Raw genomic sequence first — 25533 nt, 5'->3', positions numbered from 1 at the left:
ATTTTAACAATCAACTTCTCCTTATTACCTCAGAGTTTGTAATTGGTGTAAAAACCACAGGAAAACTCTGTGAAGTCTCAGAAAAGTGCCCTGACACGACCATTTTTCAGAACAGCAATATATCGTCGTCTTGCTTTGTGATACATTTCCACATCTTATATACAGACTTCTTTTCCTAAACTCTGCGGCTCTTCTTCCATTACGATCGAAAAACGTTATGGTGTAGCGTAGGTAGGACACAAACTCGTGCAAAAGACAAGCAGATGTTTTTAGGCCACATCTGACCGCCATCTGTCCTCTTCAGGATTACACGGTCAACATGCGCTCCTTTTGCGCTCGGTTTGTCCACTCGGCTTGTTTTGATCGGTAGTAACGTTAAATGTTGACAGAAAACTTTTTTTTTTCAACTGTAGGAATACTAAAAATAAAAAGAGAAGAAAAAGAAAATACAAGACACCTTTAGGATTAATTTCATAACCATAATCCAACAGATTAGCCAAAGGGGTACCAACTTGCCAAGATCTATTATGCTGTTAAAATTTAGATGTGTAATATTTTATATGTTGACAGTTCACTTCGTTTGATTAATGCTGAAGTTAGATTAAAGCTTTAGATTGAGAAGTGCACACACAAGCACAACTGTAATCATTAATTCAAACCCATTCAGTTTCACTCTAAACTCTACATCATTCCCATAACAAATATATCAAACGTACAGGTATGATCTTGAGTATCTACATCAGCAGGATACTGTCCATAAATACAGGCTCAGCACCTGATCGAGGTGGAGTTTCCCATCGTACCATCATAACACGATGATGTTGAAGGTATATTAGTCTTTAACAGTATATTAGTCTTTTCATTTTCAAAAACTTTGTCTCTAATGTTTAGGTGGGCTCGATATTCGAATGATTCCTGGCCGTGTTCACGAAGCTCCGCCCCAGGATGTTCGATGGCACGCATAGGCCGTTTCTCGTGAACTCGTTCTACGTGCTCATCCACCGCTGAAATTCAATACCAATACTCAAGACCGCAAGTACCGGGGCCGCATGAAACTACCCGGATGTGTTCCTGACATCGAGGGTGCATCGGATGCAGACTGAACCCACCGAATCCGCATGAAGTCCCAGAAGTCTTTGGCCCATACCTGTAACATCTTTTTAACGACAATAACCTGAATCAAACAAAACATGCATCTAGAAAGAACGATTTTGATATATGATTTAGACAGATTTGAGATATATATGAGGTTGTTGAAAAGTCGAATTTATCCCTCAGAAGTATTTTAATTGAACTACGCTAGCGTCCACCCTGAGGTAACGGTAAACACGTTAGCCTACTTCTCAGTCCGCGGTAGTAAACAGAGTTTACTACATGAAATCATGCATAAGTAACTTTTGGTTAATCAATCAGTTAACAGTAAACCTCTTAACCAGCTGAAACATATTACTTAGGGAGCACTGAAGAGACGACGGTCCTGTCCCACTACGAGAAATGTCCTGGGACGGCCCATTGTGCAAGCTCACAGCACATCTCAATTCTCGCAAAGACGCGTTATGTCCACCTGTCCTTCCGAGTTCGTTCTTTCAAGGTAGCCTGGCAAGATCCGGTCTTCACGAGAACGCAAGCCCGTTCTTTGTGCTCTTAAAATTGAAAAACAGCTACAGTGTCTAGAAAATGCCCGACAGGCGGTTCATCCAAAACACAAGCAAGCATTCAAAAGAAACAAAACATGCTTTCTCAACGACTTAAAACGTTTGCTACAGCCACGGCTTATCCTATTGTTTTTAATCATGTTCTACATATCTTCTGGGTTATTTGAATAATAAAATACATTATTGCACCTTTAAATGGTTGAGTAAGCATCATATTGAACTCTTTCTTACAGCCGGGTTACACTTTTGAGGTCACAGATTCGAATCACACGTCATAAACAATTCTTTGGCCGTTGAGTTTGGCGGTCTGGCTCAGAGCGCATAACGTGATGTGATTTAGTGCCACTGCAACCAAAGATATCCGACAACAACGTTCACACGGTGCCAGAAATGTTTTATTCAAATCGCAGTGTGCGTACGCTGCCATCACGCCTGTCTAAAACCCACCAATAGGAAGATGGCGAAGAATTGAGTGAAAAATCACAGAGCCTGTCCAAAACATGTTTACCTCAACGTGGTTACCTCAAGCTAACGGTGAAGGATGTTTCCGTTCACGTGACGTTTTGGATGGATCTCTCTGATCGAGGACGTAACCAGAATGCAGTTGTTTTCTTTAATCACAGCTCCATCGATACAAGATTGTACAATCTGACACGGAGAACGCATCACACCACAGTCTGTTACAGAACGCAGGTTTTATCGATATCCGTCGGGACGAGTCATAATCTAAAAAAGCTGAAACAACACAGTGTAAATAAGGCTTACGAAGCTATATCTTCATTTTAATGATGATTTATGGAATCAAGAGCCTGGATCTGACACGCTTTCTGATCCGAACCTGCGTTTTATTTTATTGTAGTGAAGGTATGTGTTTTTGACCGACATGCCTCAGATCCTGCACGCAGACACAGAACACAAACTGTCTTAAGGCTCGCCGTGAGCACAGCTGTGATGTTTGGGATACCTTTGCAACAAAAGAAGCTTGTAGAGAGCTTTTAAGTTACTTTGAGAACATTTCACGAATCAGTATCCAAAACAGAAAAAGGAGAAGCAGTGCGTTCGTAATGACCGCTGAGAATAGTTCAGAGTGATCATGATCACCACCATGTCATAAAATAATAAGCGAATAAATAATCAATCATCATCATCATCATCATAATAATAATAATAATAATAATAATAATAATAATAATAATAATAGGTATCACAAGAAGATCAGCAGTTGAACGAGGATTACACTGAAAACTCTCTGTCTCTCTTTACGGGTTAAGACCTTAACTTTATGATGTTTTGGGGAAACTGAGCCAGGATCTGGCACATTCTCCAATGAAGACCGTGTTATTTTGAGCCATGTGACTCAAAGCATGTAAACACAGACCATTAACTGTCCCCAGCATCTCTGACGTTTTTGGTTTTTTTTTGCATAACTTCTAAACAGAAGCATGGAGAAGGGACTGCTTAGGTTACTGAGAGAAAGGTTTTTCAGCTGGACTCTCAGTTTAGATGTCAGCATCATATCCAAAATATTTTTATATATATATATATATATATATATATATATATATATATATATATATATATATATATATATATATATATATAAGTAGACTCTGTGCATGCATAATGAGCTCTAGCAGTCACATCATTGACAATAATAAAAATCCTAATAACCTTAGACCCCTGGAGGTCTCTGGAGCCCACTTTGAGAATCATGGGGTTTAAGAAATGTGTGAGAGATTTTATTTTATATTTTTGAAGGGGGGAGGCGGGGATGATGTGTAATGAATGATACAAGTGCCATGTGAAAGACCAGCTGCTGGAGAGAGAGAGAGAGAGAGAGAGAGAGAGAGAGAGATTAGTTGAAGAGCAGATGGGTGAGACAGAAACCCGCTGAAGCCACACAGCAACAACAACAAATCATCAACAAAAGCACGAGTCCAGGAGCCTCAACAAGTTCAATATGCACAAGTCTCCAGAAGACAAAGCTTTCCAAGTTCAAACTTCATGCTGCTTCTTTTCTCTTTTTTCCCCCCTCCTTCTTGCACAGGCAAGTCAAACCCCTGTATTGTACCTGCAGCAGCCATGATAACAAGCATCCATCCCTGGCTGCTGCTAAGAGCCGCGCTGCTGTTTAGCTAGCTAACCCACCTCTCAGCACTATGGTGGCTAATCAGCACCCCCCCAACACTGCTAGCTAATAGCCACTGATTAACACCGAGGCTAATTGCAACAGCCGCTGCGACCGAATATCGACACACACACACGGACGAATAAAGACGCTGTCGGACACGTCGAGGCTGGAAGTCGTAAATGTTATAAACTTACCTTGCGTCTTGCTCTACAACATCAGAGATTTGTTTGAGATGGGACTGCGAGCAACAAACACAAAGCGGCAGCAGGTAGCTACAGCTAAGGCTATAAAGCTGTAAAGCTATAGCTAGCAGGCTATAGCTGCTCTGTGGGTGGAAAAGGAGCAAATGAGTGATTCACTAACGTTAGGGAGCGAGTTTAATCATTCGGGAGGAAATCTTTGTAGGTGTGCGTGTTGAGAGTGATGGGATTGGGATCTCTGTCCTTCTTCAGTAAGAAAGAAAAGCCCTGCATGAAGAAGCTCCTCCCTCCCAGCCAGAGGGACCTGATAAAGCCCCGCCCACTACCAGTGTCCTGTAGCAGGATTGGCTGTTCTGCTGCTGTGAGCGCGAGAGCAGCCAATGAGCTTTAGGTTTTTGTGATTTAAAAACGCGTGCGTGGGTGCGCGCGCGTGTTTGTGTGTGTGCGTGTGTAGTACATTAGGCGTGTGCGCGCGCGTGTTTTGTTGTCAATTCATAAAGGTGTTTTGTTGCTGAGGATACTTTTAACCACAGTCTGTTTGCTTTCATTTCAATCGCTCAACACGTTTTTTAACCCGTCTTAAGCCTAATCAGTAACATTTAGAGACAAATGAATTATAATCCCTTTTTTTTTTAATCCTTTTATAAATACAGGAATTCATAAAGTATTAGATGTCTATGATGGGCCATCAAAGATATTGATATTTCTCATCCTTTTATAAATACAGGAATTCCTAAAGTATTAGGTGTCTATGATGGGCCATCAAAGATATTGATATTTCTCATCCTTTTATAAATACAGGAATTCCTAAAGTATTAGATGTCTATGATGGGCCATCAAAGATATTGATATTTCTCTCTAAAACAAGATGTTTCCTAAATAAATATGTATATGTTCGAGCACGACCAAGCTGCCAGTGTTGGGCCCTTGAGCAAGGCCCTTAACCCTCTGTGCTCCAGCGGGGCTGTATCACGGCTGACCCATTGCTCTGGCCCCAGCTTCCTAACAAGCTGTGATATGCGAAGAAAAGAATTTCACTGTGATGTAATGTATATGTGACAAATAAAGGCGTCTTCTTCTTCCATCGTGACATTTTCCATACGTTTATCCTACACAGGGTTGCAGGGAGACTGGGGCCTATCCCGGGGAACTTGGGGCACATGGCAAGGGATAGGGTGCCAACCCATCACACACATTCATTCATTCAAATGCCAATCAAGCTGTAACGCATGTCTTTGGACTGGGGGAGGAAACTGGAGTACCCCAGAGGAATCTCCTGAAGCACGGGGAGAATATGCAAACTTTATGGACACAGAGCTGGGTGGAATTCAAACCTCCAACCCCGAGAGGTGTAAGACAAATGTGCTAACCACTAAGCCACCTTGCTCTCATTCTTCTTTTTTATATTATATAAATATTGACTGGTGACCATACCTTGAAATAAGGTAGCAAGGTTAATAAATGAATTTGCTGATAAAAAAACAACAACATAATTTTATAATTCCTTCAGGTTTTCCAGTTTGGATTTCCAGTATGGACTGGATAATTTTACATAATATTATCTGCATGTTACATATGAGTATTCAGTCCTAGAAGATGTTGCAACTTGTTTTAAAAGAAAAAACATTAATATTTTGCATACTTGCATAATATTTTGTCTACTTTCACAAATAACTATTTACTATAATAAACTGTCACCCTTCTCAAAAAGCTTTTTGAAAAACATCAGAAATACATGGGGATGGCTCTGACACCAACTTCTTGTCCAGTCCTTCTTGGTACTAATTTCTATGCCTCAAATATCCTTACAATATACTTGGGAAGGAAGCTATTGAAGGCTAACCATTTCACACATTTATCCTTGCTGTGACCTTGACCCTGTGTGGATCAGTTCCGAATCACTTCCAAGCTGTATACAATGATCATTCTGTATAAATCCTACAAACTTTCAACTTCTGGTTCTGGGGATATCGAAAGAATCTCAGAAGGACAGACGCAAAGACAAGCAGAAAACCTAATGTAAAAACATCAATTTCATCTTGAGGTTTAATAGTCCATCCATCCATCCATCTATCCATTCAGTTTTTATTCCTGGTCTCAGTGGTCGTCATTGGCAAAGTACACAGTGGATTAATGAGACCCATTTGATCTTAGATCATTTAATCACATTTACTTGCATATTCTTTTTTTTTTTTTTTTTTTAAAAGAAATAGCAAAAATAAGTCAATCTTTGATCTACAATGTCTCACACAAACTGTATAAACAGCAAACAGATGATGCTCAGGATTGTGTTTGAGCTGCTGTGTTATGTTACCACCAGCATGAATATGTTCATATGAAATGAAGACAACTTATAATCTAGTGGGATCTGACTAGTGGGATCTAGTGGGAGTCTGACTAGTGGGATATGTTGAAAAAAAAAATTTAAGCTATCTTAAAAATCATCTTAATGGACTGACACAGTTTCAGTGTCAGTTTTGATTCTGTAACAAACAGCTTTGTTGTCATGCTCTCTGTGAGTGAGGAAGGTGACCCTGTGAACACAACACTCATGCACCACGAGCCCTGGCCACAAACTCACGCCATTATTTTTAATAAAAGCTTTTAGGCTGTAGGGTTTGAATGTGCCTGTGAGTGTATTCAGTGTGCAGCCCTCTGCAGGAGGGAATGATTGGTTTACAGTGTGACTTTCTAAGCAGTGTGTATTTCTCTTCCCCTGTCTAAGAAGCAGTTCTGGTCCCAAAGGATTCATTCACAAGTGAATGATCAGGCTGAGCCATTACCACTGAGCTCTGCATGCTGCACTTAACCCCCCCGTGTGCTTCCTAACACAATACTGTACACTAGTGATCGTTTTTCTTTCTTTCTTTTGTCATTTTTGCTCCACAATAATTCAATCTGCGTTGTCATTACACACAAACACACACACACACTGAATGAATAGATGCCTATTACACGGTTTTTGGCTGAAGTAAAAACTGGCACTGCGCCACTAAATTCATGACCTTTTTCAATTTTCAGTGCTATTGTGTAACATCGCAGTTGACAGGAAAGCATGTAGGCCTGTGATGAAATAAAGCTACGAGGACGAAAATGCCTGGGTTCGGAATAACTAGACGTTATTACTGAGCAGGGTTAGAGATGATTGAGTGATAAGTAATTACAGAGTCCCATAGATAGCAGGGAAAAAGAAGTGAGAGAAAAAGAAACAAAGACGAAATAACACACCCGGAATGATTGAACTTTACACTGCTTGGTTTTGGTATGCAGATCAGATTTTTATGGGCTGCCAGTAAAGTATGTTAAAGGTTAATGCAGGGAGAATTTTTCACGATTTACATATGTAAGTATAGACCACAAAGAGTGGTGAATGGCTATTCTGTGCTATCATCCCATGAGTGATAGTTTTATAGATTGCACCTAAAATGTTCCACTGAAACGATCACAACTGGCTGTTTTTCATTTCCAGTGCGATGGAGGTATCCGAGATACTGTGCACGGAAACGGATGGCTTGTTGTATCATGACAGGCCAAACGAACAATGCAAATAGAAGAAAAGGAGGAAATTCTAGAGTGAGTGTTGTCAGGAAGAGACCGGGTACGCTGGCGGTGATTGGAGAGAGAGGAGGCAAGAGGTGAGTCACAGCCAATTCACCAGAGTGCCTGTAATCACAGAGACAATAATGCCTACAAGTGCAGTTAAGAGACAGGCTCAGCGTCTCCAAAAGGAGCAAAGCACACCACCCTTTTTCCTTTGTAACTTAGAAAATGCATGCTTAATGGACCCTCTGCACACATAATACCCCCATCATTCCTGCCAGCACCAAACAGATGGCCTGAATCTCATTCCCACCTCTGAGCTACCTTGTCTTGGCAGCCCATCTGAAACTCTGCTATCAGTAATCCTTTACATGTTGTGCGTCAAAGTATAATTTACATTGAAGGTATTATTCTGGCACAGTACCCCTACTGTGTGATCGAAAGATGTAATGAAGGGGTTAGTGGTGTGTAGCGGCTGTTTTCCAAGCAGTGCAGGGACTCCATTAGGCCATATAGCAAGGTTGTTATTTAATATTGTTATTTAATTATTATGGTACTAGCACAACTAAGAGTGTCATAACATAATCTATACAATCATTAATGTGCACATGGATCTGCATGTTTTGTGCTAATGTATGTGTGCATTAGTCTAATTATTGCTAGTTATTAATAGACTGTACTAAAACAACCTACTGCAAGGATTTCATTAATAGATGAGGCATGAGTCAGTGGGGGATAAATGCCTGCTATACGTCATGACAGGCAGGGAGAGAATGATTATTATCAGCGAGAAATGATTATTAATAGGGAGCCTTCTGTGCATGTTCATGTGGGTTTCCTCCTACCTCCCAAAAACATGCCAGTAAATGGATTGGCTATGCTAAACTGGCCCTAAATGTGAGTGTGTGTGCGTGCGTGCATGAATGGTACCCTGCAATGGACTGGCGTCCCATCCATGATACAGTGCTGTGAAAAAGTATTTGCCCTGATTTCTTCTGTTTTTGTGTACATCTCACACTAAATTGTTTCAGAATTGAAAACAAAAGCTAAAATAAAACGAAGGCAACCTGAGTAAAAACAAAATACAGTTTTTAAATGATCGTTATTTATCGAAGCAAAAAAGTTATCCAATATCAACTGGGCCTGTGTGAAAATGTATTTGCCCCCGTAGTTACTAATTCCCCAAATCTATGAAACTGCATTCATAATGGGGTTCAGCTGGACTAGGCGCAACCCGGTTGTCATCCAATGATTCATCCAGAAAGCCACAAAAGAGCCAAGGACAATATCAAAGGAACTACCCTCTCTTGCATCAGTAAAGGTCACCGTTCATGACTTTACTATCAGAAAGACACTGGGCAAAAATGGCATCCATGGTAGAATGGCGAGCCGAAAACCACCGCTAACCCAGAAGAACCTTAAAGCTCATTTGAATTTTGCCAAAACAGACATTTATGATCCTCACACCTTTTGGGAGAATGTTCAGTGGATTGATGAGTCGAAAGTGGAACTGTTTGGAAGACACGGGTCGTGTTACATCTGGTGTAAACCAAACACAGAATTCCACAAAAAGAACATAATACCTACGGTCAAGCATGGTGGTGGAAGTATGATGGTGTAGGGATGCTTTGCTGCTTCAGGGCCTGGGTGACTTGCAATAATTGAGGGAAACATGTATTCTGCTCTCTATTAGAAAAGGAGAATGTTGAAACTCAAGTGCAACTGGATTATGCAGCAAAACAATGATCCAAAGCATAGGAATAAGTCCTAGTCCTAGAAGTAAGTGAAAGACTGATCTCCAGTTATCAGAAGTGTTTGGTTGCAGATGCCACAATCAGATTTAACGTTCACGGGTGCAATTAATTTTTCCACATTGGTGATCGGTGAATAACTTTTTTTGTTTCGATAAAATAAATAAATACAAACTGCATTGTGTGATTACTCGGGTTGCCTTTGTTTTATGTTGCATTTCGTTTGAAGATCTAAAACTACAACCCCGATTGTGAAAAAGTTGGGACAGTATGGAAAATTCTATTAAAAACAAAGAGGAGCGACTTGTAAATGTACTTTGACTTGTATTTAAACAAAAAACATATAAAGACAAGGTGTTTGATGTTTGACCGAATCAACTGCATAGTTTTGTTAAGATAAATGTTTCTTATTAAATTGATGCACGCAACACGTTCCAAAAAAGTTGAGTGAGGCAATTGTGTAAGCACAGTATATAAGGAGCCTCCAAAAAAAGGCCTAGTCCTTCAAGAGCAAGGATGGGTTGAGACTCGCCAATCTGCCAACAGATCTCTCAGTGAATAATCCAACACAACGAGAACAACGTTCCCCAAAGACAAATCGGTAGGATTTTGGGCATTTCACCTTCTACAGTGCACAATATAATTAGAAGATTCAAGGAATCTGGTCAAATCTTTGTGTATAAAGGGCAAGGCCGAAAACCACTACTGAATGCGCATGATCTCCGATCCCTCAGACGTCACTGTCTTAAAAACCGTCATGAGTCTGTAATGGAGATCCTGACATGGAATCGGGAATACTTTGGTAAACCTTTGTTAGTCAACACCATTCGCCGCTGCATCCACAGATGTAAGTTAAGGCTTTATAACGCAAAGCAGAAGCCAAACATCAACACTGTCCTGAAGCACCGTGAACTTCTCTGGACTCGATCTCATCTGAGATGGACAGTAGCACAGTGGAATCGTGTTTTGTGGTTTGATGAGTCAACATTTCAAATAGTTTTTGGACAAAACAGCCATCGTGTTCTCTGGGCCAAAGAGGAAAAGGACCATCCAAGCTGTTATCAGCTTCAGGTCCAAAAGCCAGCGTCTGTCACGGTATGGGGGTGTGTCAGTGCCCATGGCATGGGTAACTTGCACATCTATGAGAGCATCATTAATGCAGAAAGATATGTACACATTTTGGAGCAACATATGCTGCCATCCAGAGCAGGACAACGCCAAACCAAAATAAGACAACGAAGGCCCCGGACAGTTGTGCAGCTGAAGAAATGCATAATGGATGATTGTAGGAAAATTCCACGTGCTAAACTTAACCAACGGGTGTCTTCAGTGTCCAAACGTTTATAAGTGTTATAAAAAGGAAAGCTGATGTTACAAAGTGGTAAACAATTGCCTGTCCCAACCTTTTTGGAGTGTGTTACAGTCATCAGATTTGAAGTGAGTGTATATTTTCAAAAGTAAATAAAAACCTCAAATAATGTGTTTTCAATGTAGTACAGGGTGAATTGAATTTCCAAATGACTTTTTTTTTGCATTTTCCAACCTGTCCCAACTTTTTTTTGGAATTGGGGTTGATAGCATTAGCATGATATATATACACAAACAGAAGAAATCAGATGTCAGAACGAATACTTTTTCACAGCACTATAAAATCCCGACTCATGTTCCCAGGAGAGCCACTATGACCCCTGACCCTGAGATTACTGAAGGCAAATGAATGTTGCACAGATGTAGAAATCCCTCTATCCTCCATGGATGGTGCCCTGCACGGAGCAGGTAACATAAGCAGTTACTTAAATCAACCTTAATCACAATGTAGAACAACTGATAATTTGCCAGGTGTAAAGTAAAGAGGATAGTGATGCGAGATTTACACTGTTTACATGATCACTGTCAAGTTTAAAAATCAATAAGCTGTTCAGAAGGTTTGTACAAACAAAATACTAGAGAACAACCCAGAAAATCTACAACTGTATGTTGTAGCCAGATGACATGTAAATAGAACTTTTTGACCCTGAACACAACCGGCATGTTTGCTAAAAAAAAAAAAAAGGGGACTGCATACAAGGTAAAGCACCTGATACCCACTTTAAAATATAGCTGTGAATCTTTGATGCTGTGGGACTGTTTTGAAGCTAGTGGCTCTAAAAGGAGCTCAAACCTGTAATTTTTTGCCAAGACAGATTTGTTCAACTAAAGTAACACAGAAAAGATTTCAAGAATACAAAAATACATGCTTTGCAATGGATTTAAACCCTACTGAATACCAGGACAGTCCTCATGAACAAATCTAAGAATATAAAGCAGAAAACAAATATCAAACATTCCTCTACAAACATCTCCGAACTTACAAGAGAATTACTGGTGTTACTCTCTCCAGAGGGAGCACCACCAAATATTAATTGAGGGGGTGCCGATAATTTTGAAACAAGTTAAAGATTATTTGACGTGATCTGAAAGCCTATAGCATCCCAACATGTTTACACTAAAACGTATCACTCATTGAATGATGCGGTGTTATGGATTCTGTTCCCCTTCCCCATGTTTAAAAATGGTGGAGAACTTATACACCCAAGTTTCACTAAAACAGAACACTTCATTTTTCCTTACATTCTTCTTTTAAGATCTTTAAACTACTTGTTATAAATCTTAAAAGGTCTCTTCTTCTCCCATCACTCAGCCCAGCACTGTATGCTACACCTCAACTGAAAGGGCTAACACACATTATATTTACACTTCACTTTAGCATCCAATCAAGTTCACTCATGAAGAAAAAAAAAGTACCAACGATCGTGACAATTTGTCATACGCCATGACCTTCTCATGCTACACAAGGGGGTTAATGGTGTGGTTTTAACTATCCATGTGCATTTGAAGATGTATAAGCCAGCAGGCTGCAGTGAAGAACTTCACTACCACGGTAAAATATTTAAATACAGTATACAGAGTAAGCAAAGACGCATAAAATGAGGCATGAATTAATCAGGTCTGAAAAAAATATGTTGAGGTAAATTTCAGTACTTTGCTTAAATTAACTGGCTATATTTAAGTTAGCTTGTTTTCTTGCTAATAACAGGTTAGATTAGCATCAAACCCAGTAGCTAAAATATACTGGCTAAGCAGCAAGTCAAATTCTAGCTAATGGTAAATATTGCCCAGGTAGCAAACTGATGCTAGCCCAACATCTATTTGGAGTGACTACAGCCTGATGTTTGCAGAAGAGTTTTCAGAAAAACCTAGCTAATGCTGGATCAATGTTGGCAGGGTGGCTTAAAAAGCTGGTTGAGCGTCTGTTAGGCCTGGTGGCCCAAAGCTGGCCCAACAGTCTATCAACACATTCCTACCAGAGTGGTTATTTACATATTTTACATCAGATGTATTAATTAGCAAGCTATGTTGAGTTACTAATGCATATTGTGTATGACTAGCTTGTAGGAGGGACAGAATCGTTTTAGCCACAAACATTTCAAAGACTGATTGTCCCCCCGTGTAGCCATTTTATTAAAATAATAATAGAAAAAAAAACCAAACAGTTTCAAATAAGTAATGTTACTTTTGATAAAAGCATGGCATTACTTAATTTCATCAAGCTGTTTACTTAACGTGCAACTTTATATTTAAAAAAAAATAATAAAAAATTATATATATATATCTCCACTTTTAACACATTATCTATTCTTTCATGTTTTATGCAACCCACTGCCAAGGCAAGCCAAGGGTGTCATGGAAAAAGAAATACTACCTTAGATAGAGCTAGGAAGAAAGACGTCAGCAGGGGGAGCCCATCCTCTTCAGAACAGCAGCCAAAAAAACAAAAACAAAAAACAAACAAACAAAAAAACAACAACCCACAAGTCGTTTATATGGAATCATTACATAAATTAGCTGGACATAAAAAATACCATCTGTTAATCAGGGTCGGGGGTTGCAGAGTGCTTTTACTTCAAAGTATATGCAGTCTACATAAACTAGAACTACAAGTACAGGCTGTGAAGCGCTTCAGATTGTGGCACTACTCTGGAATGACAGCAGAGGTCAGTACAGACCTGTACAGCAGTCCCTGCACAGGTTTGATCACAATCTATCTTTGGTCTTTCCAGCTCAACACTGGTCATAGTGAAACTTAGCAAAATTACTTCTTGCTTAGACCAACAATAACAAAAGTAAAAGAGACCAGAGAACAGTAATGTTCAGTTGTTTCTTACAAATATAAATGAAAATACAAGGGATTAAGCACACAAGTATAAAGCAATAGTACAGATCAGATACCATGCTAGGGTTGCTATGCTGTCTGGTTATCTTGTTACTTGTTTCTCATGCATCATTGCCTGGGGAAGGAGGGCAGCTCTTATTACCAGACTCGCACCAAGGAGGTATTCTCTTCCACTCTACTCATGTTCCTGCCCAACAATCCTTTTTCAATTCACAGGTTCTCCACCAGTGGTCAAATAGATAATATATGAAGAGGTTTATGTAGCCAAGTAGAAAAATTAAAACAAAAACAACAAAAAGAGAACACCCCAACACGTTACACTGACTCAGTAACACTTCCACAAGTTTATTTGTTATGCCACGCTTTACAGTAGCACTACAGCAACACGATGAACATAAGTTACACTACACAGTGCACTTGACTCTAAAGTAAGAGAAGACCAGACTTAGTACAACACACAAGAAGCATCTCACAATACAGATAATTTTAAAGGACCAGTGCTATTTGGGTGCCAAAGCATAGGAAGATGGCTGATCAGTTGGCACAGAAACAGATGCCTTAGCCTACAGATTGGACCTTGAATTTCAACGCCTTTCCAGCTCTTTCACTCTGGAAAATGATAACGTGGCTTAATGTGTGGGAGTGTGACTGTGGTAAGCAGTGGACTGAGAAAGGCCTGCTCTTCAGATGGGCTTCCTGAAGTTCTTGCCAGCAAAGCGGGCCTTGTCTCCAAGCTCCTCTTCAATCCTACAGAGAGAAGGATTAATCACTAACCTATAAACAAAACCTTCCACCAGGTCAGAATAAAGTTCATACACATCATTAATAAAAAGGAAAGTGTACCACCATTTTAACCTAATTACTATCCACTTATCAAAAGCATGTGTGGACCATCTACAGAAAATATTTTCAGTGAAATATTTATGTGCAGCTGGTATTTTTTTTATAATACCCCCAATCAAAGGTAGCTGTAAATTAAAAGCAAAGGCTGTATAAAGTGTTATTCCCACTGTCAGAGATGGGAATTACAGCTCATGTCTTGTCTCATCCCAAGTGATTTAATGGTTGCTTAGATACTCATGGATTAAATGTTTGATGGAAGTCAATACTGCCCTTAGGCTTTGTATTTTTTCACCCCCCATTACAGACTCTCAGCAATGTGTCAAAACTGTGGTCAACTCATGCTACAGATGCATGTTCAATTTAAAAATTCTGGAGTATTTGTTATACATGAAGTACATGCTGTGTGATCTAGCACTATAATGATTGTACCTGAGCAGCTGATTGTACTTGGCTAGACGCTCAGATCTGCAAGGGGCACCAGTCTTGATCTAAATTAAGGCACACAAAAGACAAATTAGGTTATTCTTGGTTTTCATTAAATGAATACATAGGTTTACTGTAGTCACACACTCACCTGGCCAGTGCAGAGGCCAACCACCAAATCAGCAATGAAGGTGTCCTCAGTCTCTCCAGAGCGGTGGCTCACCATCACACCCCAACCACTGGACTGAGCCAGCTTGCAGCTACGTGATGGCAGGAAAGATGAGAACACATGTTATAGCAAACAAACATTCCAGTATGTGCAGTGTGTTGCATGCCAGCTGATGAAAAGCTCAATACTGAAAGCCATCAGTGTGTGTGGTCACTCACGCCTGGAGGGACTCTGTGACAGAGCCAATCTGGTTGACCTTCAGCAGCAGGCAGTTGCAGGCCTTTTCTGATACAGCCTTAGCAATGCGTTTGGGGTTGGTCACAGTCAGATCGTCACCCACTACCTGGATGCTGGTGCTGGCGGTGAACTTGGACCAGGCTTCCCAGTCATCCTGGTCAAAGGGATCCTCAATAGAGACAACTAAAGGGAACAAACCCAGCTATGTGGTTAGGGGGGGGGGGGGGGGGCAAAGCACCAACTGCCTAAGCATGGTCTGAAAATAGTTATGAAAAAGGGCTAGTGGAATAGCAAAATCAGCAGACTTTAATATATTATATATTTATATAAATTATATATATATATATATATATATATATATATATATATATATATATATATATATATATATATATATAATTTATATAAATATAAATTAATTAAAAAAAAAAAAAAAACAGAAAAAAAAAAAACACCACAAACAAAACCCAAAACACAACCCATCAATAAGCTTGCATTAACTTTTATATCAAGCATGGATTAAAAATGCAGTCATCTGTTAAATATAAATTGCACAGAGCCTCTAAACTCCAAGGCCACTTTAAATGGGGGCTGTGTGCTCAGAGGCACGTACATCACAGAGTGCATTATCATGGCTCAGTTGATGGCTTCTGGGTTTATCCTACTAAAAATTAACCCATTAAATGCGACACTACAGCTGTAACATCAGTTTGTTTTTAAGTCCAAAGTGTACACTGACTAATGTCCATAATTACAAAAAAAAATTAACAATTTATTTGGACTATTGTGATCAAGCATATCTACCCTCACACTAAAGTAGCTATAGTAGTGTATAAAGGAGCTGCCACATTTGCAACACATCGTGTTGATCTATACCATATAATAGCTGAAGCTCTCAGCAAACAGCTTAAATGATGTAAAAACTCTTGGACAAATTCTTAAAAGAAACTGACCAGGATAATCCTTCACAAAGCTCTTGTAAAGGTCAGCCAGCTGGTCATGGCTGATGTAACGGCTGGGGTTGTCGGGTGACTTGAAGTCCAGGTCATATTTGCCACCTTTGTAAAATTCAGATGCTGCCACATCCATGCCAATCACAATCTTGTCAGTGTAGCCAGCCTTGCTGATGGCATTCTTCAGCAGCTCAAGTGCTAGGGGACAAATACAGAATTAAAATCTATTCAACTTTATAAATGGCTGATAAAACAATCATGGGTGCATTCTTCTGCTTTTCCACTCTTTTGCAATTTCTGCATTAAGAAATGGAAATTTTCCTTTAATGTAACAGCTTCTAAAAAAAGAGCAAAGTTCTTGCACACCAACAGTGAAATTCTGCAGATGCACCGACTAACAGAACCCAACAATAAACCTGTGTGTCTGGAGACAGCAGGGTTTAATAGCCGAGGTCTCACTGTAGGTGTCTGACTGTGGCAGATGCCTGGTCTGAAATCAGAAACCCTGTGCTGCTGCTACTTAAAGAAGGAATTTCCAGTTACAGTACTAAAGTTCTAAAATTAGGGCCCAGGTTTAAACTATGCCTTGCATGCGTGTGGACATGACATGGGAACAGCTATGGGTGGAACTGTGCAGGGACCTTTCTGACCTGATCCAGCAAACTTGTAACCCCCCCCCCAAAAAAAAAACTACTCAATTAATACAAAAGCAATATAATTAACAAAAAACAAAACAAAAGCCATGGTTTGTGTGCTAGCCAAAAATAAATGCAGTCTGAAGTCACAATTAAATATTGTATATACACAATATGGTATTTGTAGTCATTTTTTCCCCTCATTTGTAAGTTGCATTGGATAAAAGCGACTGCTAAGTGTAAATGTCATGTCCAAAGGAGGAGAATAAGGTGGAATATTCCAGTCATTCAGATTTAATCAGGGACCTAATAATCAGTCAGGGAGCTTATTGCCAGGCTTTGACAACCTGAACTAAAACTTCAAATAAGCAACATTCATTCAACATAATTATTCTGGGTGGAACAAAGGCTTTGGGTTTTGTTGCTTAGCACCTGAACTGGAATTGAAAAAGTTCACTTTTCCTAACTTTCTGTGCAACAAAACTGGCACATTAGATTGTAGCATGTTTAAAAGTTATGATTTTTGTGTTGTACATTCTTATTACATAATTTACTGTTAATTTTAAACAGACCTTCATGATGTTCAACATAAAGTTAAAAAAGTATTAATATGACCCAATGGAAAGAGAAGACAAGAGGCATTACTCTGGACTTGTATGACCATAAAAATTTCAGAGCAATAGCATCTCTGCACCAATTGAGATTTCATAATCATGTCTTACACAAGCAGAAAAACAATGTAACTGCAGACTTTTTGCAGAAGGAAGCACAATAACTCTAACTGCCACTCTGTCCTCTCACCTTCTTTGTTCTCCAGGATGTTGGGGGCAAAGCCACCTTCATCTCCCACATTGGTGGCATCTTTGCCGTATTTCTCCTTGATGACATTCTTCAGGTTGTGGTAGACCTCTGCACCGATGCGCATGGCCTCTTTGAAGTTGCTTGCTCCAACTGGGAGGATCATGAACTCCTGCATGGCCAGCTTGTTGCCAGCGTGGGAACCGCCGTTGATAACATTGAAGGCCTTGGGAATATAAAAGGACTTTATTATTAGTGTGCCAGAACTCTCAAACACCATGCCAAAGGAAAAAAAATGAGGCCAGATTACACAGACATGAGCACAATGCATGCTTACAGGCACTGGGAGGATGACCTCTGGATTTCCAGCAAGGTCAGCAATGTGGCGGTAGAGTGGGACGCCCTTCTCTGCAGCACCAGCCTTGCACACAGCCAGGGACACACCCAGGATGGCATTTGCACCAAATTTAGCTGAACATTTACAAAAGGAACACATTAAAAAGCAGCAAGTTTACATTGTTCAGCTGTACATCTACACATTGCTATGTGAAACAAGTGATCTTTACAATTTGCACAATCCACATTTCCTAGTGAGGATAGATACACATTCATTTGGGAGGGTAGCTTACATTTGTTATCTGTACCATCCATATCAAGCATCAGTTTGTCAATCTTCTCCTGCTCAACGACGGACACATCCTGTTTGAAAGCAAAAGGACAGTCGTAAGAGTAAACCTTATGGAAGCAAGTGTTAGGCTATGAGGCTGGGTTAAATATCATGCAGTCAGCACAATGCTGGTGCAATGTTAAAACAGGTTCACAACATACAACGGCTTAAAATAAATAAAAATCCCATGCCTTTCAGAATTATTGGCACACTTCATGGAAGTGAGCAAAAGTAACTGTATAAAATACACAGTCACCATTTTCTCTAGGTCAGGAATCACAAAATATTAATTATACTGGTATCAATATTTAGCAGAACAAGTACACTACCAAAAAAACCCAACAACTTTGAATTAAAAAATGCTTGAGGCTAATTTTACTTTACATTTTTTTTGGGTTTATTTTCATGAAGGGTGCCAATAGTTCTGGAATGAATGGTATAACTTGTCCTGAGAAAATTAATGGCTCTCATGAAACCTCTGTTGGTCTATACATCACTAAATCAAAGCTGAATTACTATTCTAAATCATCTGAGTCAAGTATAAATAAATAAATAAGATATACAATAACACATCGTTGCATTAGTCAAATAATAAATATTCCTACCTGGCTAACCAGGGCAGGTGCAATTGTTTTATTGATATGCTCAACAGCTTTTGAGACACCTGCAAGGAACAAGCAGACAATCACTGACCCGAGTGGAGGGGAACATGCAGAGTTGGCACAGTTAGACATTAGATCACAGGCCCTGAAGTCAACCCCAATTATTTATTAGCGTTCAGGTGAGGGAGTTTTAGCACACAGTTTCACATGTTTCTCAGGACTTCTGTGATCGGTTAGTTGCAAAAACAAACTCATGCTCTGGTACACTCGCCTGGGAGGACCCTAACATCAGTTACTGCACACACTCATTTACCTGGTTACACAAAGCTGGGGCCAAGAACTCATTTACATATTTTACAGCTCTTTTCACCCCTGACAAAGAAGAAGGAACGTGTCAAAACAGGTGAGATAAGAAGGGGAGGGGGGGCGGACACAAAAAAACACGAGGGAAAAAAACAAAAAAAACAAAACAAAACAAAAAAAACAATGAGATCTACATTACTGAAGACCTGGAAGAATCTAAAACAGTACACAAGTGATGTGTGGGTGGCTGAGGCAAAGCAGACTTGTTTACAATTAAACTAAAGTGGCAAGGTGCCAGAAGTTCTGCATTAATAAGGCAATAATTAAAGTAACTTGTAGAAAATTATACACCGAAGCATACATTTAAATGGTTAGACTCATGGTGAGGTCTGGGGACTCGCAAGTATAAAAGCTTTACATTAGTTCTATGAGTGGAAAATAGAAAAAAAAAATAAAAAAAAAAAATTCTCTGGCTCGAATGATTAGCCAAAAATGTTACAGTACACATTTAAGCCTAATTTAATAATGTGTCTAATTGCAAGAACAATTCTATACTGATTGGGTCCATGATTAACAGGTAAAGAGGTCCTGATTCTAAATTTCAGAACCCCTGGGTTTAGACAGTACATGCTTTTGTAAACCAAGTGTCATCAAAATACAATTTTCTCCAAGAAATCTTAAAGAGTCAAAGATCAAGAGTAGTCAGTCATTTTGCAACAAACTCTAACCGCACCTTTGCCCAGATAGCGCGTCTTGTCCTCATCACGAAGCTCAAGGGCCTCATAGATGCCAGTGGAAGCACCGCTGGGCACTGCAGCTCTGAAGAGACCTTGGGGAAAAGCAACAGATTACTACATTTAATTTACATAATTTCAGTTACAGTCACATCAACACATACAGCCCACCAGCCAAGGCAACTCACTTCCCAAGAATTCCCCTCTACCACTGGAACGGCTTTCTATGACCTCAATATAAGGGGCTTCCCATAACCCTACCCACTCACATACTGCAGACAAGAGATTCAATAACACCATCATTAAGATATGTGTGCTCCACAAAGAAAGGCTGCTGCCATGTTTTTGAAACATGTCATGAAAGTCTTCAGGACAAAGATTTGTGCTTTGCTGCGACTCAGTAACAGGACTGAAAGGGCATGCATTTTTCTATGAAAAGTCTTCTTAGAAGTTGTAGAGACTTCTCAATGGACAGTGCGTTCCTCAATCACCTGCTGTCCAATGCCGGCAACAAAAAGGAGAGAGAAAACATGAGAAAAACAGGGTAACAATGACAACCTGCAAGCTTTTGGTCTTAACTTGAGAGAAAAAGGTTGATGAAACGACTGCTTATAGCTATTGCAACAAGTGAGAACAGGAACCGACATGTTTCATGGACTTTTCACAACATTACATATAACTAAACTGAAAAACTGCATGTCATTTTTTGAGGACTTGTTAGTGTTGGTAAAATGCTGTGGTAGAAGAAATAAAATACTTCCAGGCATGCTGTTACAGGAAAATCAACTTTCTGTTGCTAACAGATTATAGTGCAAGTATATTTTTCTGTACAACATTGAATTTCACATCCGAGTGCAATTCACCTTTATTCCTCAAGATAACAATGTTTGATAAACAATGATGTGATCAATCATAATTACCTCAGACAAACGTTGCAAAACTTGACATGGCTCAAAGACTTACTGCAGAACAAGTACGTAATCAAATTTTAGAGCTGCTTGATGGTGGATCTGATGCAATCAGTGAACAAAATGTTGATTGATGATAAATCATAGTTGCCAGTAATGGAGCAAATGATTCAGATCATGAATATGAGCTGGGCACTGAATGCACCAGGGAAATGAGCTCTACCAAGGACCCTGATGATGGTAGGGACCAAGCTGCTCAAAAGGAGCCCTTCCAAGTCCCAACAAATGAGACATGCACAAGCAAAAACGGACTTGTTAATCTTGGAAGTCAGCCACCCCTCCTTCAAGCAGGACAAGAGCTTATATTTGTCACAGCAAATAAGGGCTTTGTAGCAAGGCAAAACTGGTGCTGGCTGAAAGTGAGGCATTTATGTTTCATTGATGATACTAACCAGTATATGCTAGAATGTATAATGGTGTCTAAAAGGTAGAGATCCAAGCACGTGGAAATAAGTTGAGGAAAAGGAGATGAAAGCTGTGATGGAAGTTCTCCATCGGCTTGGTGTCCATCACTCAGATCTCTCTGGTCCAGCAGTCACAGTGGGAGGCCAATATTTTAAGCTGCATTCAGCATCATTCATGAGATTTGAGGACAGTGACAACAGGTGAGAAATCCATGACAAATTTGCTCCATTTACATCACTCTGGAATTCCTACAGACTACAACACTGGTGTGTATGTGATAGTTGAGCAGCTCATCACAGTCAGAGGACATTGCAGTTTCTGGCAGCACATGCCCCCCATATAAAAGAGATAAATAAAATCTTACAGCATGAAAGTTTCTGATGTGCAACTGCATACACTTTCAATGGGCTACCATACACTGGCCATGAAGGTGACTGTGCCACAACTAGTGTACAGAGAACAACAAGATGCTTGCCCTTGGCATATTTCTACTGCCTCAACCTTGCTTGATTACTGCAAAAATATTGACATAAGGTGTGACAGAGTTGGACTTATTTAGGAAACAATTCTGATGGCATTAAACTGGAAAACCTTGGTGTGAGTGAGGCTACAGTATACACTACAGCAACTTACCAAAAATAGCTGTGAGTGCAGATGATTAAAGCTGCACTCAGATTGCAGAGAGGGGCTGTCCCTCAGCTCAGTACATTCTGGAAATCTACCCGAACCATTTGATATCTTGGAGGCCCAAAATTCAAATCATTATTCACTGAGCTTCATTAACAATCAGGTCATATGTTAGGAGCTAAACTGCTGCATTGTTATGAACCATGCATTAAAAAGCTGATAACTTAAAACTGCATAGTGGTTCAAAGTCTAAAGGACTTTGCAAAATGATTTCTTTGTGTATATACACATGAGGTATAGTAAGCAAAAGGCAACTACTCACAGCTATGTGGTATTTATTTCCATTTAGTCACTTGACAGATGCTCTTAACCTCAGTGCCTTCCATTTCATTTTACAGTGAGATGCAATCCAGCCTGTACATTACAACCACTATTTATATTCATCTACCACTTGAACTGTTTTTTCTAGTCTACTGGACAGTTCATGGGAGACTGATCACGGAGAAAGCAACTCAATGGCGCACTCATTCAGAAACTCCCGGCCTGTATTTACCACATTTTGCTTAGCAACTTCTGACACCCCATCATTCAGAGTCTGAGGGAACACTCTGAATGAATAATGAGTATGTACTATGTGTTATATATTGGGATGAGCTAACTTTCTGCAAACATGACAAAAGTAATGGAAACCATTACCTTTCTTAGTGTAGAGATCAACCTCAACTGTGGGGTTTCCACGAGAGTCAAAAATCTCACGAGCATGGATCTTCAGGATAGACATGTTGCAGGATCTGGGGAGGGAAGGGGGGGGTGGTGGAAGAAGAGAAATAAGTAAAAAATTAGAGAAATAAAATCCCCATTGCAGCACACAATTCACAACGATAACTTAAAGAAGTGCAACACGTGATGAATTACTTTTTACATGCAAGACATTTCTGGAAGAAGGTCTTAGGGGGGGAACCCCTGAAAGCACAAACATCTGATTCATTCTCTGTTTAAAAAAAAAAACAGCAGTCACCACAGGACTGAATGAATAAAGCTACACTTCTCCTGAATTGCATCAGCATGCAAATGCTCTTTTAAGGGGAAACCATAAGTTAAGAGTCATTTGCAGAGCCTCTACTCGACCCTTCCAGCAAGACATCCAATGCTTAGCAAACTGGCATGGATCTCTCACTCACTTTCATTAAACCTTGGATCTGGAGCTTTTCCTAGGAACAGTGTGTGTGAGGTGGGAAAACACCCGGGATGGGATGCCTGTCCATCACAGGGCACCATGCACACACATTTACATGTATAAGTCAAATCAACCTACTGCCAACATGGTCAATGGGAGGAAGCTGGAAAACCCAGAGGAAACCCACATGGCCATGAGGAGAACACAAACTCAGGATCTAACCAAAGACCCTGGAGTTATAATTTGGTAAAATCATCCACCATCATTCAGCACAGTAATGGCTCTCCACAATAATATATGCAGATGGACACCAAACCAGCATCAATTCACAAATAACAGCATGCTGAACTGATCTGCATTGATCAACACTGCGTTATTTAAACCCTAAATAAAAAGACACAAACCTTAGTGATCTGGAGCATGAATTTCCAAGAACTGTGCCAAATTGTGCGTCACCAGCAACAGGATTACTAACTTTCCACTTTCAGAAGAATTCATACCAAATTCACAACTAGAGCTCACAGATCAGAAAAATAAAGCTATACTAAAGCAACACATACAGCAACATTACACTACAAGCAGATTTTCATACTGAAATGACACATACTTCAGTCACATCACACTAGAGAATCATAGTAAAGGAAGGCCCTGTTAACTTTATTTTTTAATGAATACATACCACTTAAGGGACAACAAATACATTCACAGTAACTACACGCGCTTTAGTTGGACCAATAGAAAATCTTGTGGCCTTAAATGTCAGTGAAAACTTGCCATTGGCCACAAAACACCAGGCTGAGTCCACAGACAAGATGGACAGCAGCACATGCGCGTGCGCGCTGCACTGACAAGTAAACGTTTATAGCATTAACAGTGAAATTACATACAGGACACAGGCAAAAGGAAATAAAACAGACTTCCTGGAGTTCATTTCTTCCTGTTTAACATGACAGGCATGATATTAAACAAGTGTTCCACTCGCAAAACTCAACAGGTGACGGTCACAAAACCAGCAGAGAAAGCAATGTAATTTACATGCTAACCCAGGCTCAACGGTCAGGTTCTGACGTCATCGCCGGTACCCTTTTTTTATTAAAGCATTTAGTACAAGTAGATAGCGGATTGGAAAAGTTAGGCCGCTTGAGTTGCAAGGCAAAATACGCTTCTGTCGTAGACACAGACCCAACACTCAACATGAAGACCGACATTTACAATCCAGCTCTACCAGTTTTTATTTCAAGGGTAAAGAAAAAAAAAAAAAAACAGCAAAAATCAGTCACTCCATGACAAGCGCAGCTGAAGCCTCACTCCTCCGAGAGCGGCCATAAACCGACATGCGCCCTAAAATAGCACATACCATCAAATACAAGTCTAACTTTAACTCTACTGCAGGATTAAAATCCCAACTCTAACTAGCTCAACGTTAAATTAATATTAGAATTCTGGATAACTTTGATAGCTAGCGTGCTAAACATCTGCAAACATCCTGTCACGAAGGTTAAACCTGTCCAATCTAACCTGCATCGGTTCAACCTCGATGGGAACATTAGAAAAACAGCAGTGTTTGTAGGAATATGTTTAAATTTGACCTCACCTAGCTAGCTGTGTGCAAGGACAGCAGTCTGGTCACTTCACTCTCCGCAGCAGAAGCAGAGAAGGCGAACAGTCACAGAGCTGCGCAGTGATAACCCTGAACGGGGGGGGGATCAGGAAGCAGCGTGTGCAGCGCGTGATTGGCTACATTGGTACCACGTGGCACGCTCGTGCTTGAACAAGCGCACGTTCCCATCAATCACAACTTTCATCATCATTAGGTATATTCAGGAAAAAGAGGGTCTTGGTGGTTCAATTTAACCGAATAACTAGATAAACGTTGATACAAAGCATTTTTTGTAGGGGAATTAAATCAAATCAGTTTTCATATTAGGTGTCTGATGTAGGCGTTTCCCAGCAGCCTACGTGCCGAGCATCAGCTACAGACTGAATGCGTCACATGGGGTTAGTCAGTGCATCCGGATCCAGAACCATGAGGAATTTTCCAACCATATGAACTGTATATAATAACTGTATATAATAATATAACACACACACACACACACACACACACACACACACACACACAAATATATATATATATATATATATATATATATATATATATATATATATATATATATATATATATATATATTTAAAAGGGGATGTTAAACGATAATAATGTTTGTAGACAAATATAATCTCTAATTATTAAATAAAAGGCATTTGACTCACTAATAAATCATGACAATTATTCATACGAATTAATACCACTATACACTCATCTTCCACATTTTAAAAACTGGAATCCAAATAAATCATTATTGTTTCAGAAACACAATCTTTCCAGTCTTGTATCCTCATACACAACGGCATCTTTTAGATAACAGACTCGTGAGTGTGTTCTGTGCATGCTTTAGTGATGCTGTGCAAAACCAAGCATCGCCTATGGCCGCCACTGACGCA

At 39.8% G+C, this 25533-nt stretch overlaps 2 protein-coding genes across 4 annotated transcripts in view; both read right to left on the bottom strand.

Annotated features, from left to right (window-relative positions):
* Window positions 1-4251, bottom strand: part of rerea (arginine-glutamic acid dipeptide (RE) repeats a) — a 193659-nt gene extending 189408 nt beyond the window's left edge. Inside the window, exon 1 of one of the 2 annotated variants that reach the window (XM_017487119.3) lies at window positions 3981-4251. The gene's annotated coding sequence lies outside the window, so the exon portion shown is untranslated. The remainder of the gene's footprint in view (window positions 1-3980) is intronic. The other variant, XM_053686537.1, reaches the window with a different exon arrangement.
* A 9564-nt stretch (window positions 4252-13815) lies between these two features.
* eno1a (enolase 1a, (alpha)) lies at window positions 13816-24766 on the bottom strand. 2 transcript variants are annotated; one of them, XM_017487826.2, is made up of 12 exons: window positions 24626-24766; window positions 22551-22645; window positions 19854-19949; window positions 19131-19189; window positions 18178-18247; window positions 17886-18019; window positions 17552-17774; window positions 16116-16313; window positions 15144-15345; window positions 14908-15016; window positions 14763-14821; window positions 13816-14237 (listed from the first exon to the last, which is right to left on the bottom strand). In XM_017487826.2, the coding sequence occupies exons 2-12, from the start codon at window positions 22633-22635 to the stop codon at window positions 14174-14176; spliced, it is 1299 nt and encodes a 432-aa protein (XP_017343315.1). In that variant the 5' UTR covers window positions 22636-22645; window positions 24626-24766; the 3' UTR covers window positions 13816-14173. The 2 variants fall into 2 exon arrangements, with proteins under 2 accessions (XP_017343315.1, XP_017343314.1); XM_017487825.2 differs by lacking the exon at window positions 19131-19189 and adding an exon at window positions 18821-18879 and having other exon boundaries at window positions 24626-24765.
* Window positions 24767-25533: the final 767 nt, after the last annotated feature.

Source organism: Ictalurus punctatus, chromosome 15, assembly GCF_001660625.3.
Source record: "Ictalurus punctatus breed USDA103 chromosome 15, Coco_2.0, whole genome shotgun sequence".
Classification (NCBI taxonomy): domain Eukaryota; kingdom Metazoa; phylum Chordata; class Actinopteri; order Siluriformes; family Ictaluridae; genus Ictalurus; species Ictalurus punctatus.
This window is presented reverse-complemented; position numbering and strand designations above follow the sequence as displayed.